The sequence below is a fragment of the Salmo trutta genome, chromosome 1, assembly GCF_901001165.1.
Source record: "Salmo trutta chromosome 1, fSalTru1.1, whole genome shotgun sequence".
Taxonomy (NCBI): domain Eukaryota; kingdom Metazoa; phylum Chordata; class Actinopteri; order Salmoniformes; family Salmonidae; genus Salmo; species Salmo trutta.
Genome location: NC_042957.1, coordinates 70302951 through 70315653, shown reverse-complemented (window position 1 = coordinate 70315653; position 12703 = coordinate 70302951). Strand labels below are relative to the sequence as shown.

At 46.2% G+C, this 12703-nt stretch overlaps 1 protein-coding gene across 3 annotated transcripts; it reads right to left on the bottom strand.

The window, feature by feature from the left end:
• Nucleotides 1–799: 799 nt before the first annotated feature.
• Nucleotides 800–12625, bottom strand: dnaja3a (DnaJ heat shock protein family (Hsp40) member A3a). 3 transcript variants are annotated; one of them, XM_029773627.1, is made up of 11 exons: nucleotides 12388–12625; nucleotides 11589–11731; nucleotides 11400–11483; nucleotides 10914–11126; nucleotides 9010–9162; nucleotides 8782–8929; nucleotides 4156–4349; nucleotides 3939–4054; nucleotides 3070–3167; nucleotides 2772–2904; nucleotides 800–1287 (listed from the first exon to the last, which is right to left on the bottom strand). In XM_029773627.1, the coding sequence occupies exons 1-10, from the start codon at nucleotides 12593–12595 to the stop codon at nucleotides 2786–2788; spliced, it is 1476 nt and encodes a 491-aa protein (XP_029629487.1). In that variant the 5' UTR covers nucleotides 12596–12625; the 3' UTR covers nucleotides 800–1287; nucleotides 2772–2785. The 3 variants fall into 3 exon arrangements, with proteins under 3 accessions (XP_029629487.1, XP_029629470.1, XP_029629479.1); XM_029773610.1 differs by having other exon boundaries at nucleotides 11589–11725; nucleotides 12388–12619; XM_029773619.1 differs by lacking the exon at nucleotides 2772–2904 and having other exon boundaries at nucleotides 12388–12619.
• Between the last annotated feature and the right edge of the window lie 78 nt (nucleotides 12626–12703).

Genomic DNA, 12703 nt, shown 5'->3' with positions numbered 1-12703 from the left:
GAAGCAGAGTTAACTTTACAGAACAAACGTACTACACATTTTACAAAATCAGGAGGATCTCAACTAAAACAAAGTTCCTTATTGCAGCAGTGGGCTTTTAAATAAAATAGATTTTCTATGCTTTAGTATTCTTATACACTAAGTGTACAAAACATTAGGAATAACGGTTCTTTCCAAGACAGACTGACCAGGTGAAAGCTATGATCCCTTATTAATGACACTTAAATCAGTGTAGATGAAGGGGAGTAGATGGGTTAGAGAAGGATTGCTAAGCTTTGAGACAATTGAGACAAGGATTGTGTATATGTACCATTCAGAGGGTGAATGGGCAAGACAAAAGATTGAAGTGCCTTTGAACAGGGTATGATAGTAGGTACCAGGTGCACCAGTTTGAGAGTGTCAAGAACTGCAACGCTGCTGGGTTTTTCCACACAACAGTTTCCTGTGTGTAACGAGAATGGTCCACCACCCAAAGGACATCTAGCCAACTTGACACAACTGTGGGAAGCATTGGAGTCAACATGGGCCAGCATCCCTGTGGAAGGCATGATACATTGCAGAGTCCATTCCCTGATGAATTTAGGATGTTCTGAGGGAAAAAGGGGGTGCAACTCAATATTATGGAGGTGTCCCTAATGTTTTGTATATCCATGGGTTTTTTGGACATCACTGGCAACAGTGCATTCCTCAAAGACAGCAGACAGACCATACTTTATGAGTGAGTGACTGATTGCGCTGCTATCACACGGTTAGGAATCTGATGGACAGGAACATTTTGGAAAATCTATGGAATACCCTGTTAAAGTTGCTGCCCCGTTTGCTTTACTTCCGGATCACGTACCCTAATCTTTTGAACACGCGGTCATTTAAGATGTATAATTGCATTTGTGGATGAAATTACTTCCGCTCAATAGCTTTTAAGATATGTTTGCGCTTGAAGACCATTGTGCAACAGTTTTGCACATTGAACATCATCCAAAAAACTACAAGCCTAAGCAGTCAATTCCTGGTACTTCCAGAGCGTATTTTCTCTTGGATTTGGGTTTTAGGCAGCAGGAATGAGTTAGGACCACATTCTGTTTGAGTCTGTTTCAGTCCGTTGTCTTCCACTGCTAGGGAACTGATCAAGGATGAAAGGAGATCTGTGAAGGTAGATCTGGGGTAATCATCATCCCTCCAACACTCCCCCACCCCGTCCCCATATCTGGTCTCTCCTTGTGGCTGTCTTCTTAGGGCATCCTCTCTCTACCCTCGGACACTCGCCTCAGTTCCCAGTGGACCTTTTACCTTTCAGTAGAAAAAAAAGAAACAGAATTACTGCATGTGTTTTCAAAACCAGCATATGACAAACTGTCTCTCCACCCATTGAAAGTGACAGCAAAACATTGATTTGACTTGGGATGTCTTTTCTAGTAATTATATTTCTATGGTTAAACAATCGTGTGCATGCATGTACACTACATGACCAAAAGTACGTGGACTCCTGCTTGTCGAAAAATCTCATTCCAAAATCATGGGCATTAATATGGAGTTGGTCTACCCTTTGCTGCTATAACAGCCTCCACTAGTCTGGGAAGGATTTCCATTAGATATTGGAATATTTCTGTGGGGACTTGCTTCCTTTCAGCCATAAGAGCATTAGTGAAGTCAGGTACTGATGATGTTGGGCGATTAGGCCAGGCTCACAGTCAGCTTTCCAATTCATCTCAAAGGTGTTCAATGGAGTTGAGGTCAGGGGTCTATGCAGGCCAAACAAGTTCTTCCACACCGATCTCAACAAACCATTTCTGTATGGACCTTGCTTTGTGCATTGTCATGCTGAAACAGGAAAGGGCCTTAACCAAACTGTTGCCACAAAGTTGGAAGCACAGAATGGTCTAGAATGTCATTGTATGCTGTAGCGTTAACATTTCCCTTCACAGAAACTTAGGGGTCTAGCCTGAACCATCAAAAACAGCCCCAGACCATAATTCCTCCTCCACCAGACATTACAATTGGCACTATGCATTCGGGTAGGGATCGTTCTCCTGGCATCCGCCACATCCAGATTCGTCCATTGGACTGCCAGATGGTGAAGTGTGATTCATCACTCCAGAGAACGAGTTTCCACTGCTCCAGATTTCAATGGCGGCGAGCTTTACACCACTCCAGCCGACCCTTGGCATTGCGCATAGTGATCTTAGGCTTGTGTGCGTCTGCTCAGCCATGGAAACCCTTTTCATGAAGCTCCCGATGAACAGTTCTTGTGCTGAAGTTGTTTCTAGAGGCAGTTTGGAACTCAGTAGTGAGTGCTGCAACCGAGGACAGACGAGCTTGTGTGGCCTAGCACTTCGCGGCTGAGCCGTTGTTGCTCCTAGACGTTTCCACTTCACAATAACAGCACTTACAGTTGGCCGGGGCAGCTCTAGCAGGGCAGAAATTTTACGAGCTGACTTGTTGGAAATGTGGCATCCTATGACGGTGCCACATTGAAAGTCCCTGAGCTCTTCAGTAAGGCCAGTCTACTGCCAATGTTTGTCTATGAAGATTGCATGGCTGTGTGCTCGATTTCATACACCCGTCAGCAACGGGTGTGTCTGAAATAGCCAAATCAACTTTGAAGTCCACATACTTTTGTATGCATGTATAGTGCATGTATGCATGCAACTTTATACAGATGACAGCCACAACCCAGCTGACTGACAGTGTGCCACGAACCAGTGTGTTCCAGAAACAGTTTATCCCACATATGCACAAGTGGCAAAGGAGACATCATGACTAGTGTGTCCTACCTGGTTTGTGACTGTCAGGTGGAGCTAAACAATTGTTTTAACTTGGTGAAGAAGCCCTGGCCCTGCTTGCTCTCTCCTACATCCTCTTGCCTGTCCTGCCCTGCCTCAGACTGCTTACCACTGCTGCCCCCACCTGGTCAGAAAAATGTACTGCGTGAGCCAAGATTTTACTAATAAAAACATTATCAGCTTTCATGAGCAGAGCTGGGACCTCAACTAATTGTAAACCATATGAAGGGGAGCAGGTAAGTGTGCAGTCAGTGTAGGAACCTAGCGCAGAAACAGTGTGTGCCACTACCTGCAGTGGTGCTTGTGACACCATTGACTGTCCCCTCCACTTCAGTCTCATCCTCTGCGTAGCTCATGAGCAGAGCTTTCTGTCTGTCTGTCAGGATCCTGCCCACACACACACACACACACACACACACACACACACACACGGAGACAGTGAGGAATGAGCATCTAACATTTGTTAGTAACTTACTACAGCGATGGTATCTGAAGGTGTATTGTGCAGTAACTTACTACAGCGATGGTATCTGAAGGTGTATTGTGCAGTAACTTACTACAGAGATGGTATCTGAAGGTGTATTGTGCAGTAACTTACTACAGCGATGGTATCTGAAGGTGTATTGTGAGTAACTTACTACAGCGATGGTATCTGAAGGTGTATTGTGAGTAACTTACTACAGAGACGGTATCTGAAGGTGTATTGTGAGTAACTTACTACAGAGACGGTATCTGAAGGTGTATTGTGAGTAACTTACTACAGAGACGGTATCTGAAGGTGTATTGTGAGTAACTTACTACAGAGACGGTATCTGAAGGTGTATTGTGAGTAGCTTACTACAGAGATGGTATCTGAAGGTGTATTGTGAGTAGCTTACTACAGAGATGGTATCTGAAGGTGTATTGTGAGTAGCTTACTACAGAGATGGTATCTGAAGGTGTATTGTGAGTAGCTTACTACAGAGATGGTATCCGAAGGTGTATTGTGAGTAGCTTACTACAGAGATGGTATCTGAAGGTGTATTGGGAGTAGCTTACTACAGAGATGGTATCTGAAGGTGTATTGTGAGTAGCTTACTACAGAGATGGTATCTGAAGGTGTATTGTGAGTAGCTTACTACAGAGATGGTATCTGAAGGTGTATTGTGAGTAGCTTACTTGGGGACTCGGACTTTGACGTGGACGTAGTGATCTCCGTAACCATAGCCACTGATCCGTGCGATGCCCTTCCCAGAGAGGAGGATCCTCTGGTCTGTCTGGATCCCAGCAGGGATCTACAAGAGGATCCACCAATCACAGTTAGTTACTGGCCATCGATCCATCACTCTTATGTTTGTAGGTGTCACAGAAAGGTTGGTCTGTCCGTGTGTCTCACCGAGAGGTTGACTGTCTCGTAGAGGCCCTGTGCCCGGGCCGTGCCCCCCAGTACAGCCTGAGCCACAGAGATCAGCACGTCAGAGTGGATGTCTGCTCCGTCCCGTCTGAACACTGGGCTCTTCTGGACCCGGAACGTGATGAACACCTCCTTCTTCCCCACAGGCATCCTGACCGTCTGACCGTCCTCAACACCTGCAAAGAGACAACACAGCCAGTTAACCTGGGTGAGCACTACACAACTTTCAAATCCTAACATCGCTGAGCCTCTCACATTAAACGACTGTCTCCCCTGTAGTTTTGTGTCTTGCCAACGTAGTGGTGCACAGTACAGGGTCACACACACTACACGATGTGGCTCAGTACAGGGTCACACACACTACACGATGTGGCACAATACAGGGTCACACACACTACACGATGTGGCACAGTACAGGGTCACACACACTACACGATGTGGCTCAGTACAGGGTCACACACACACTACACGATGTGGCTCAGTACAGGGTCACACACACTACACGATGTGGCTCAGTACAGGGTCACACACACTACACGATGTGGCACAGTACAGGGTCACACACACTACACGATGTGGCACAATACAGGGTCACACACACTACACGATGTGGCTCAGTACAGGGTCACACACACTACACGATGTGGCACAATACAGGGTCACACACACTACACGATGTGGCACAGTACAGGGTCACACACACTACACGATGTGGCTCAGTACAGGGTCACACACACACACACTACACGATGTGGCTCAGTACAGGGTCACACACACACTACACGATGTGGCTCAGTACAGGGTCACACACACACTACACGATGTGGCTCAGTACAGGGTCACACACACACTACACGATGTGGCTCAGTACAGGGTCACACACACTACACGATGTGGCACAGTACAGGGTCACACACACTACACGATGTGGCTCAGTACAGGGTCACACACACTACACGATGTGGCTCAGTACAGGGTCACACACACTACACGATGTGGCACAGTACAGGGTCACACACACTACACGATGTGGCTCAGTACAGCGTCACACACACTACACGATGTGGCTCAGTACAGGGTCACACACACTACACGATGTGGCACAATACAGGGTCACACACACTACACGATGTGGCACAGTACAGGGTCACACACACTACACGATGTGGCTCAGTACAGGGTCACACACACACTACACGATGTGGCTCAGTACAGGGTCACACACACTACACGATGTGGCTCAGTACAGGGTCACACACACTACACGATGTGGCACAATACAGGGTCACACACACTACACGATGTGGCACAGTACAGGGTCACACACACTACACGATGTGGCTCAGTACAGGGTCACACACACACACACTACACGATGTGGCTCAGTACAGGGTCACACACACACTACACGATGTGGCTCAGTACAGGGTCACACACACACTACACGATGTGGCTCAGTACAGGGTCACACACACACTACACGATGTGGCTCAGTACAGGGTCACACACACTACACGATGTGGCACAGTACAGGGTCACACACACTACACGATGTGGCTCAGTACAGGGTCACACACACTACACGATGTGGCTCAGTACAGGGTCACACACACTACACGATGTGGCACAGTACAGGGTCACACACACTACACGATGTGGCTCAGTACAGCGTCACACACACTACACGATGTGGCTCAGTACAGGGTCACACACACACTACACGATGTGGCACAGTACAGGGTCACACACACACTACACGATGTGGCACAGTACAGGGTCACACACACACTACACGATGTGGCTCAGTACAGGGTCACACACACACACACTACACGATGTGGCTCAGTACAGGGTCACACACACACACACACTACACGATGTGGCTCAGTACAGGGTCACACACACACACTACACGATGTGGCTCAGTACAGGGTCACACACACACTACACGATGTGGCTCAGTACAGGGTCACACACACACTACACAATGTGGCACAGTACAGGGTCACACACACTACACGATGTGGCACAGTACAGGGTCACACACACTACACGATGTGGCACAGTACAGGGTCACACACACTACACGATGTGGCTCAGTACAGGGTCACACACACTACACGATGTGGCACAATACAGGGTCACACACACTACACGATGTGGCACAGTACAGGGTCACACACACACTACACGATGTGGCACAATACAGGGTCACACACACTACACGATGTGGCTCAGTACAGGGTCACACACGCACACACACTACACGATGTGGCTCAGTACAGGGTCACACACTACACGATGTGGCACAGTACAGGCTCACACACACACACTACACGATGTGGCTCAGTACAGGGTCACACACACACACACTACACGATGTGGCTCAGTACAGGGTCACACACACACACACACACACTACACGATGTGGCACAATACAGGGTCACACACTACACGATGTGGCACAGTACAGGGTCACACACACACTACACGATGTGGCACAGTACAGGGTCACACACACACACTACACGATGTGGCTCAGTACAGGGTCACACACACACACTACACGATGTGGCACAATACAGGGTCACACACACACACTACACGATGTGGCACAGTACAGGGTCACACACACACACACACTACACGATGTGGCACAGTACAGGGTCACACACACACTACACGATGTGGCACAGTACAGGGTCACACACACACTACACGATGTGGCACAGTACAGGGTCACACACACTACACGATGTGGCTCAGTACAGGGTCACACACACTACACGATGTGGCTCAGTACAGGGTCACACACACTACACGATGTGGCACAGTACAGGGTCACACACACTACACGATGTGGCACAGTACAGGGTCACACACACTACACGATGTGGCTCAGTACAGGGTCACACACACACACACACTACACGATGTGGCTCAGTACAGGGTCACACACACTACACGATGTGGCTCAGTACAGGGTCACACACACACTACACGATGTGGCTCAGTACAGGGTCTCACACACTACACGATGTGGCTCAGTACAGGGTCACACACTACACGATGTGGCACAGTACAGGGTCACACACTACACGATGTGGCACAGTACAGGGTCACACACTACACGATGTGGCACAGTACAGGGTCACACACTACAATACACGATGTGGCTCAGTACAGGCTCACACACACTACACGATGTGGCTCAGTACAGGGTCACACACACTACACGATGTGGCTCAGTACAGGGTCACACACACTACACGATGTGGCTCAGTACAGGGTCACACACACACTACACGATGTGGCTCAGTACAGGGTCACACACACACTACACGATTCTTCACTTGGTCGTAAGGATTCTCCATACAGACATGCTGTCTCATGAAAACAATGATGCAATTAGATTGTTAACGTAGCTAAAACAAATCAGCCTCAAACGTTTTCAGTCATTAAACCCGCTCACATTAAAGCCGCTCACATTCATTAAACACACTCACATTAAACCCGCTCACATTCATTAAACCCGCTCACATTCATTAAACCCGCTCACATTCATTAAACCCGCTCACATTCATTAAACCCGCTCACATTCATTAAACCCGCTCACATTCATTAAACCCGCTCACATTCATTAAACCCGCTCACATTCATTAAACCCGCTCACATTCATTAAACCCGCTCACATTCATTAAACCCGCTCACATTCATTAAACCCGCTCACATTCATTAAACCCGCTCACATTCATTAAACCCACTCACATTCATTAAACCCACTCACATTCATTAAACCCACTCACATTCATTAAACCCACTCACATTAATTAAACCCACTCATGTTTTATAGACGTTTCAAACATAGGAACTGCTTCATCCAGCATTATAGAGTTTTATAAACGTTTAAAACAGTTTATAAGAGCATTATGGGATGGCAGGTAGCCTAGTGGTTAGAGCGTTGGGCCAGTAACCGAACGTTTGCTGTATCGAATCCCCGAGCTGACAAGGTAAAAATCTGTCGTTCTGACAGCTTCACTACTGTATATAAGCCTCGCTACTGTTATTTTTCACGGTTGTTTTTATTTCTTTACTTACCCATTGTTCACCTAATACCTTTTTTGCATTGTTGGTTAGAGCCTGTAAGTAAGCATTTCACTGTAAGGTCTACTACACCTGTTGTATTCGGCGCAAGTGACAAATAAACTTTGATTTGATAACCCACTGTTCCCCGGTAGGCCGTCATTGTAAATAAGAATTTGTTCTTAACTGACATGCCTAGTTAAATAAAGGTTGAATTTAAAAAATGATCAATGATCTTAATGAGAAAAGGAAGAGATTCAGGATGAGAAGGCTGTCCTGGGTCTCTCTGTGTGCGCATTAGAAAATGCATACTATGTTTAGATCAAATATTGTTTTGAAAGATTCCAGATAAGACTGGGTAGGTATAGGAGTGAGTGACAGTCAGTGTGTGGGGGTGTCTCACCTGCAGATAAGACTGGGTAGGTATAGGAGTGAGTGACAGTCAGTGTGTGGGGGTGTCTCACCTGCAGATAAGACTGGGTAGGTATAGGAGTGAGTGACAGTCAGTGTGTGGGGGTGTCTCACCTGCTGGGACAGGCACCATTACTGTCTTTTTCTGTCTGGTCTGTCCGGTCCCGTGACAGGAGTTACATGGGTTGGAGATCACAGTGCCTTTCCCATTACACCGACGGCATGTCGACCGCATCACAAAGGGGCCCGTGTTCACCGTCTCCTGTACACGGCAAAACACACAAGCACGTGAGACAAGCACGTGAGACATAAACACGTCACGCCACACATCATGTCACCTACCATGCCAGAGCCGTTGCAGTAGTGGCAGTGCACAACCTTGGTGCCAGGCTCGCTCCCTTTGCCATCACATCGCTGGCAGCTGGCCTCAGTGCTGAACGACATCTCTTTGTTGACCCCCTTGGCAGCTTGGGTGAACGTCAGCTCCATGATAAACTGGGAGGAAAGGAGGGACAAGAGATTCATATTGGATGTCTTTAACTTCTCTAGGGTAGGGGGCAGCATTCGGAATTATGGATGAAAAGCGTGCCCAAATTAAACTCCCTGCTACTCGGGCCCAGAAGGTAGGATATGCATATTATTAGTAGATTTGGATAGAAAACACTCTGAAGTTTCTAAAACTGTTTGAATGATGTCTGTGAGTATAACAGAACTCATATGGCAGGCAAAAACCTGAGAAAAATCCAACCAGGAAGTGGGAGATCTGGTGCTTGTAGTCTTTTCAAGTCATTGCCTATCTAACACAGTGACTTAGGGTTCATTTTGCACTTCCTAAGGCTTCCACTAGATGTCAACAGTCTTTAGAACCTAGTTTCAGGCTTTTCCAGTGAACAGAGAGCGAACAAGAAGGCCGGGAAGTTGGTGACTCAGAAAATGACATGAGTTCATTGGCGCGCATTGACGTGATGAGGTAGCTGTGTTCCAAAACGTTTTTCAAGACATTGGAATCGTCCGGTTGGAATATTATTGAAGTGTTATGTTAAAAAGGCCCTAAAGATTGATGCTATACAACGTTTGACATGTTTCAACGAACGTAAATATTACTTTTTTTTGACTTTCCGTCGTGACAGTTTGGGCGCGCTTCCTACATTTGGAGTAGCTTACTGAACGCGCAAACAACAAGGAGGTATTTGGACATAAATTATGGACTTTATAGAACAAAACAACATTTATTGTGGACCTGGGATTCCTGGAAGTGCCTTCTGATGAAGATCATCAAAGGTAAGTGAATATTTATAATGCTATTTATGATTTTAGATGACTCCAAAATGGCGGGTATCTGGTGTATTTTTCTGAGCGCCGTACTCAGATTATTGCAAAGTGTGCTTTCCCCGTGAAGCTTTTTTGAAATCTGTCACAGCGGTTGCATAAAGGAGATGTTAATTTATAATTCTTTGAATAACAGTTAAATATTTTATCAACGTTTATGATGAGTATTTCTATAAATTGATGTGCTCATTCACCGGAGGTTTTTGAAGAAAAAACATTTCTGAACATTACGGGCCAATGTAAAGTGGGTTTTTTGGATATAAATATGAACTTTATCGAGCAAAACATACATGTATTGTGTAACATGAAGTCCTATGAGTGCCATCTGATGAAGATCATCAAAGGTTAGTGCTTAATTTTAGCTGTATTTCTGGTTTTTGTGACGCCTCTCCTTGCTTTGAAAATGGCTGTGTGGTTTTTCTTGTCAAGGTGATGTGCTAACATAATCTAATGTTATGCTTTCTCCGTAAAGCCTTTTTGAAATCGGACAGTGTGGTTGATTAACGAGAATCTTATATTGATTGACGAGAATCTTATCTTTAAAATGGGATATAATAGTTCTATGTTTGAGAAATTTGAATTATGAGATTTTTGTCGTTTTGAATTTGGCGCCCTGCTATTTCACTGGCTGTTGAATAGTGTGTCCCGCAGGTGGGACGGTCACGTCCCACATACCCAAGAGAGGTTAACAAAAAGTTTATACTCCTAAAAAAGTAATTGCTTCCTGCTTTTACTTCCTGGCATGGGCTCACTCAATATGACCTCACTAAACATTGACTTGAATGAGCAGTCATAACTTCTGTTTGTGCTGTATAGCCAACTCATATGGTGGTTGTCATGCACAGACAGCACAAACAGATCTGGGATTAGGCTAGTTGTAACCCCTTGGTTCTAAAAGCAGTATGGCAACTACATACCTCCTGGGGCTGATCAAATACGGCATTGAAGTCGCCGAAGCCACGGCTTCCGGAGAACTCCCCAAAGATCTTGCGGAACAGTTCCTCTGGGTCCACGCTGTTGGCCTGTCCGCTCCAGTACTGCTGGTGTCCACCACCGCCCGCCTGGCTGGCGTCGAACCCTGCCACCCCGTACGTGTCATACTGCTTCCTCTTCACCTCGTCACTCAGCACCTTAGGGAGGACAAAGCAGGAAGTAAGATGCACAGTCCTCCAATAAGACCAGGCAGTTCCTTCATAAAGTCAAGTGGTTCTGATGTTTAATTTACTTGATTAACAGACACTTTCTTCAAGAGTGACATCAAACAGTACCAATAAACCTGTTAGTTACTTTCCTAACTAGTGATTCCACATCAGCTACACAAGTCACAGAAATATTGTTATCCCTTTAAATCTCATTTTAGTTTCTTAAAAGGGGAAGCCCATTTTGAAGAACGTCAGCCAAACCTCATAAGCTTCAGCCAGCTGAGCAAATTTCTCCTTGGCCTTAGGGTCTTCCTTGTTGGTGTCAGGGTGATACTTCTTAGCCATCTGAAGAGGGACAACAACAAAAAGTCTCTTTCAACATCTGTGGTGAGTGGTGACGGCTAAGGATCAATACAGCAAGTCAACACTACACAGAATGTGATCACACACCTGGTAATACGCTTTCTTGATCTCTTTCTGGGTGGCAGTGCGTGGTACCTCCAGCACCGTGTAGAAGTCCTGTTTGTTGGAGGCTGGGGCACTTGTGTGGAAGGACAGTGTGCAGATGACATGGGGAGATTTAACACCTGGAACTACCAAGAAAGGGCATGTGAGTAGATTACACCTGGCAACATCACTGTGGTTTATTATTGTTGCCCTTCATTAGTTATCTATTTTAAGGTAGCCTCAAGCCTGTACACTAACAATTCAATTATAACACTAAGCAGGGCTCTATCGATATATCTGAGGACTCAATCAAATACATAAAGTAAGCTGTCTGTGATGATCAACTCTTGGGCCAATACGTTTCTAGCAAACACCAGTTGGCATATATAGCTAGCTAATTAGGGATCATGCAGATACAGCTAGTTCAACGCAGTGTTTGACTGTACAGTTCAGTAGCTATTCCTGACAGTCCGTTCAAGATCATCAGTGCTGTGACCTGACTTTCCATGAAATGGCTATGGAGCTGCAGGCTAGTTACAGTACCAAACACCCCCAGCAATTTGAATGCGTACAAGCTAACTACTAGCTAGCTAGCTATGGGATTACATCCCTCTTCCATGGCATATCATCATCCATGAGCTAAGGTTAGTCTGTCTTTCAGTTGTATCGTTAGGAATGTTACCGTGATGTCTTTTTTTTTTTTTTGCAGACTGTCAGTTGTGCCCAAAAAGGTGCATGGAAACGAGAAACGCTAGCATCAAGCTAGCCTAGCTTGCTAGTTAGGCCGTCTCTGTGCACCCACCTGACAGCCCTCTCAATGTCAACGCATTCCCCGTGCCCCCACGCATTGCATTGCTTTCCGGCCAGATTTTCTGTGCTCCAAAAGTCGACAGACTTCTTGAGCCTCCATTGGAAGAAGGGGCCAGAGCACAACAAGCACGACGGTGACCGGAGGACACAGCAACTGTTATCCAACGTGTGGAGCAGCGAGCTGCTGCGGACGCCATCATTACTCTACTGCTGTTACTCTGCGGGGACTGCGCATGTGCAGGTAAAGTGGTGTCACGGACATGCGCAGAACAGGTGACTGCCAATAAATATTTTTGTTTCAAGATGAG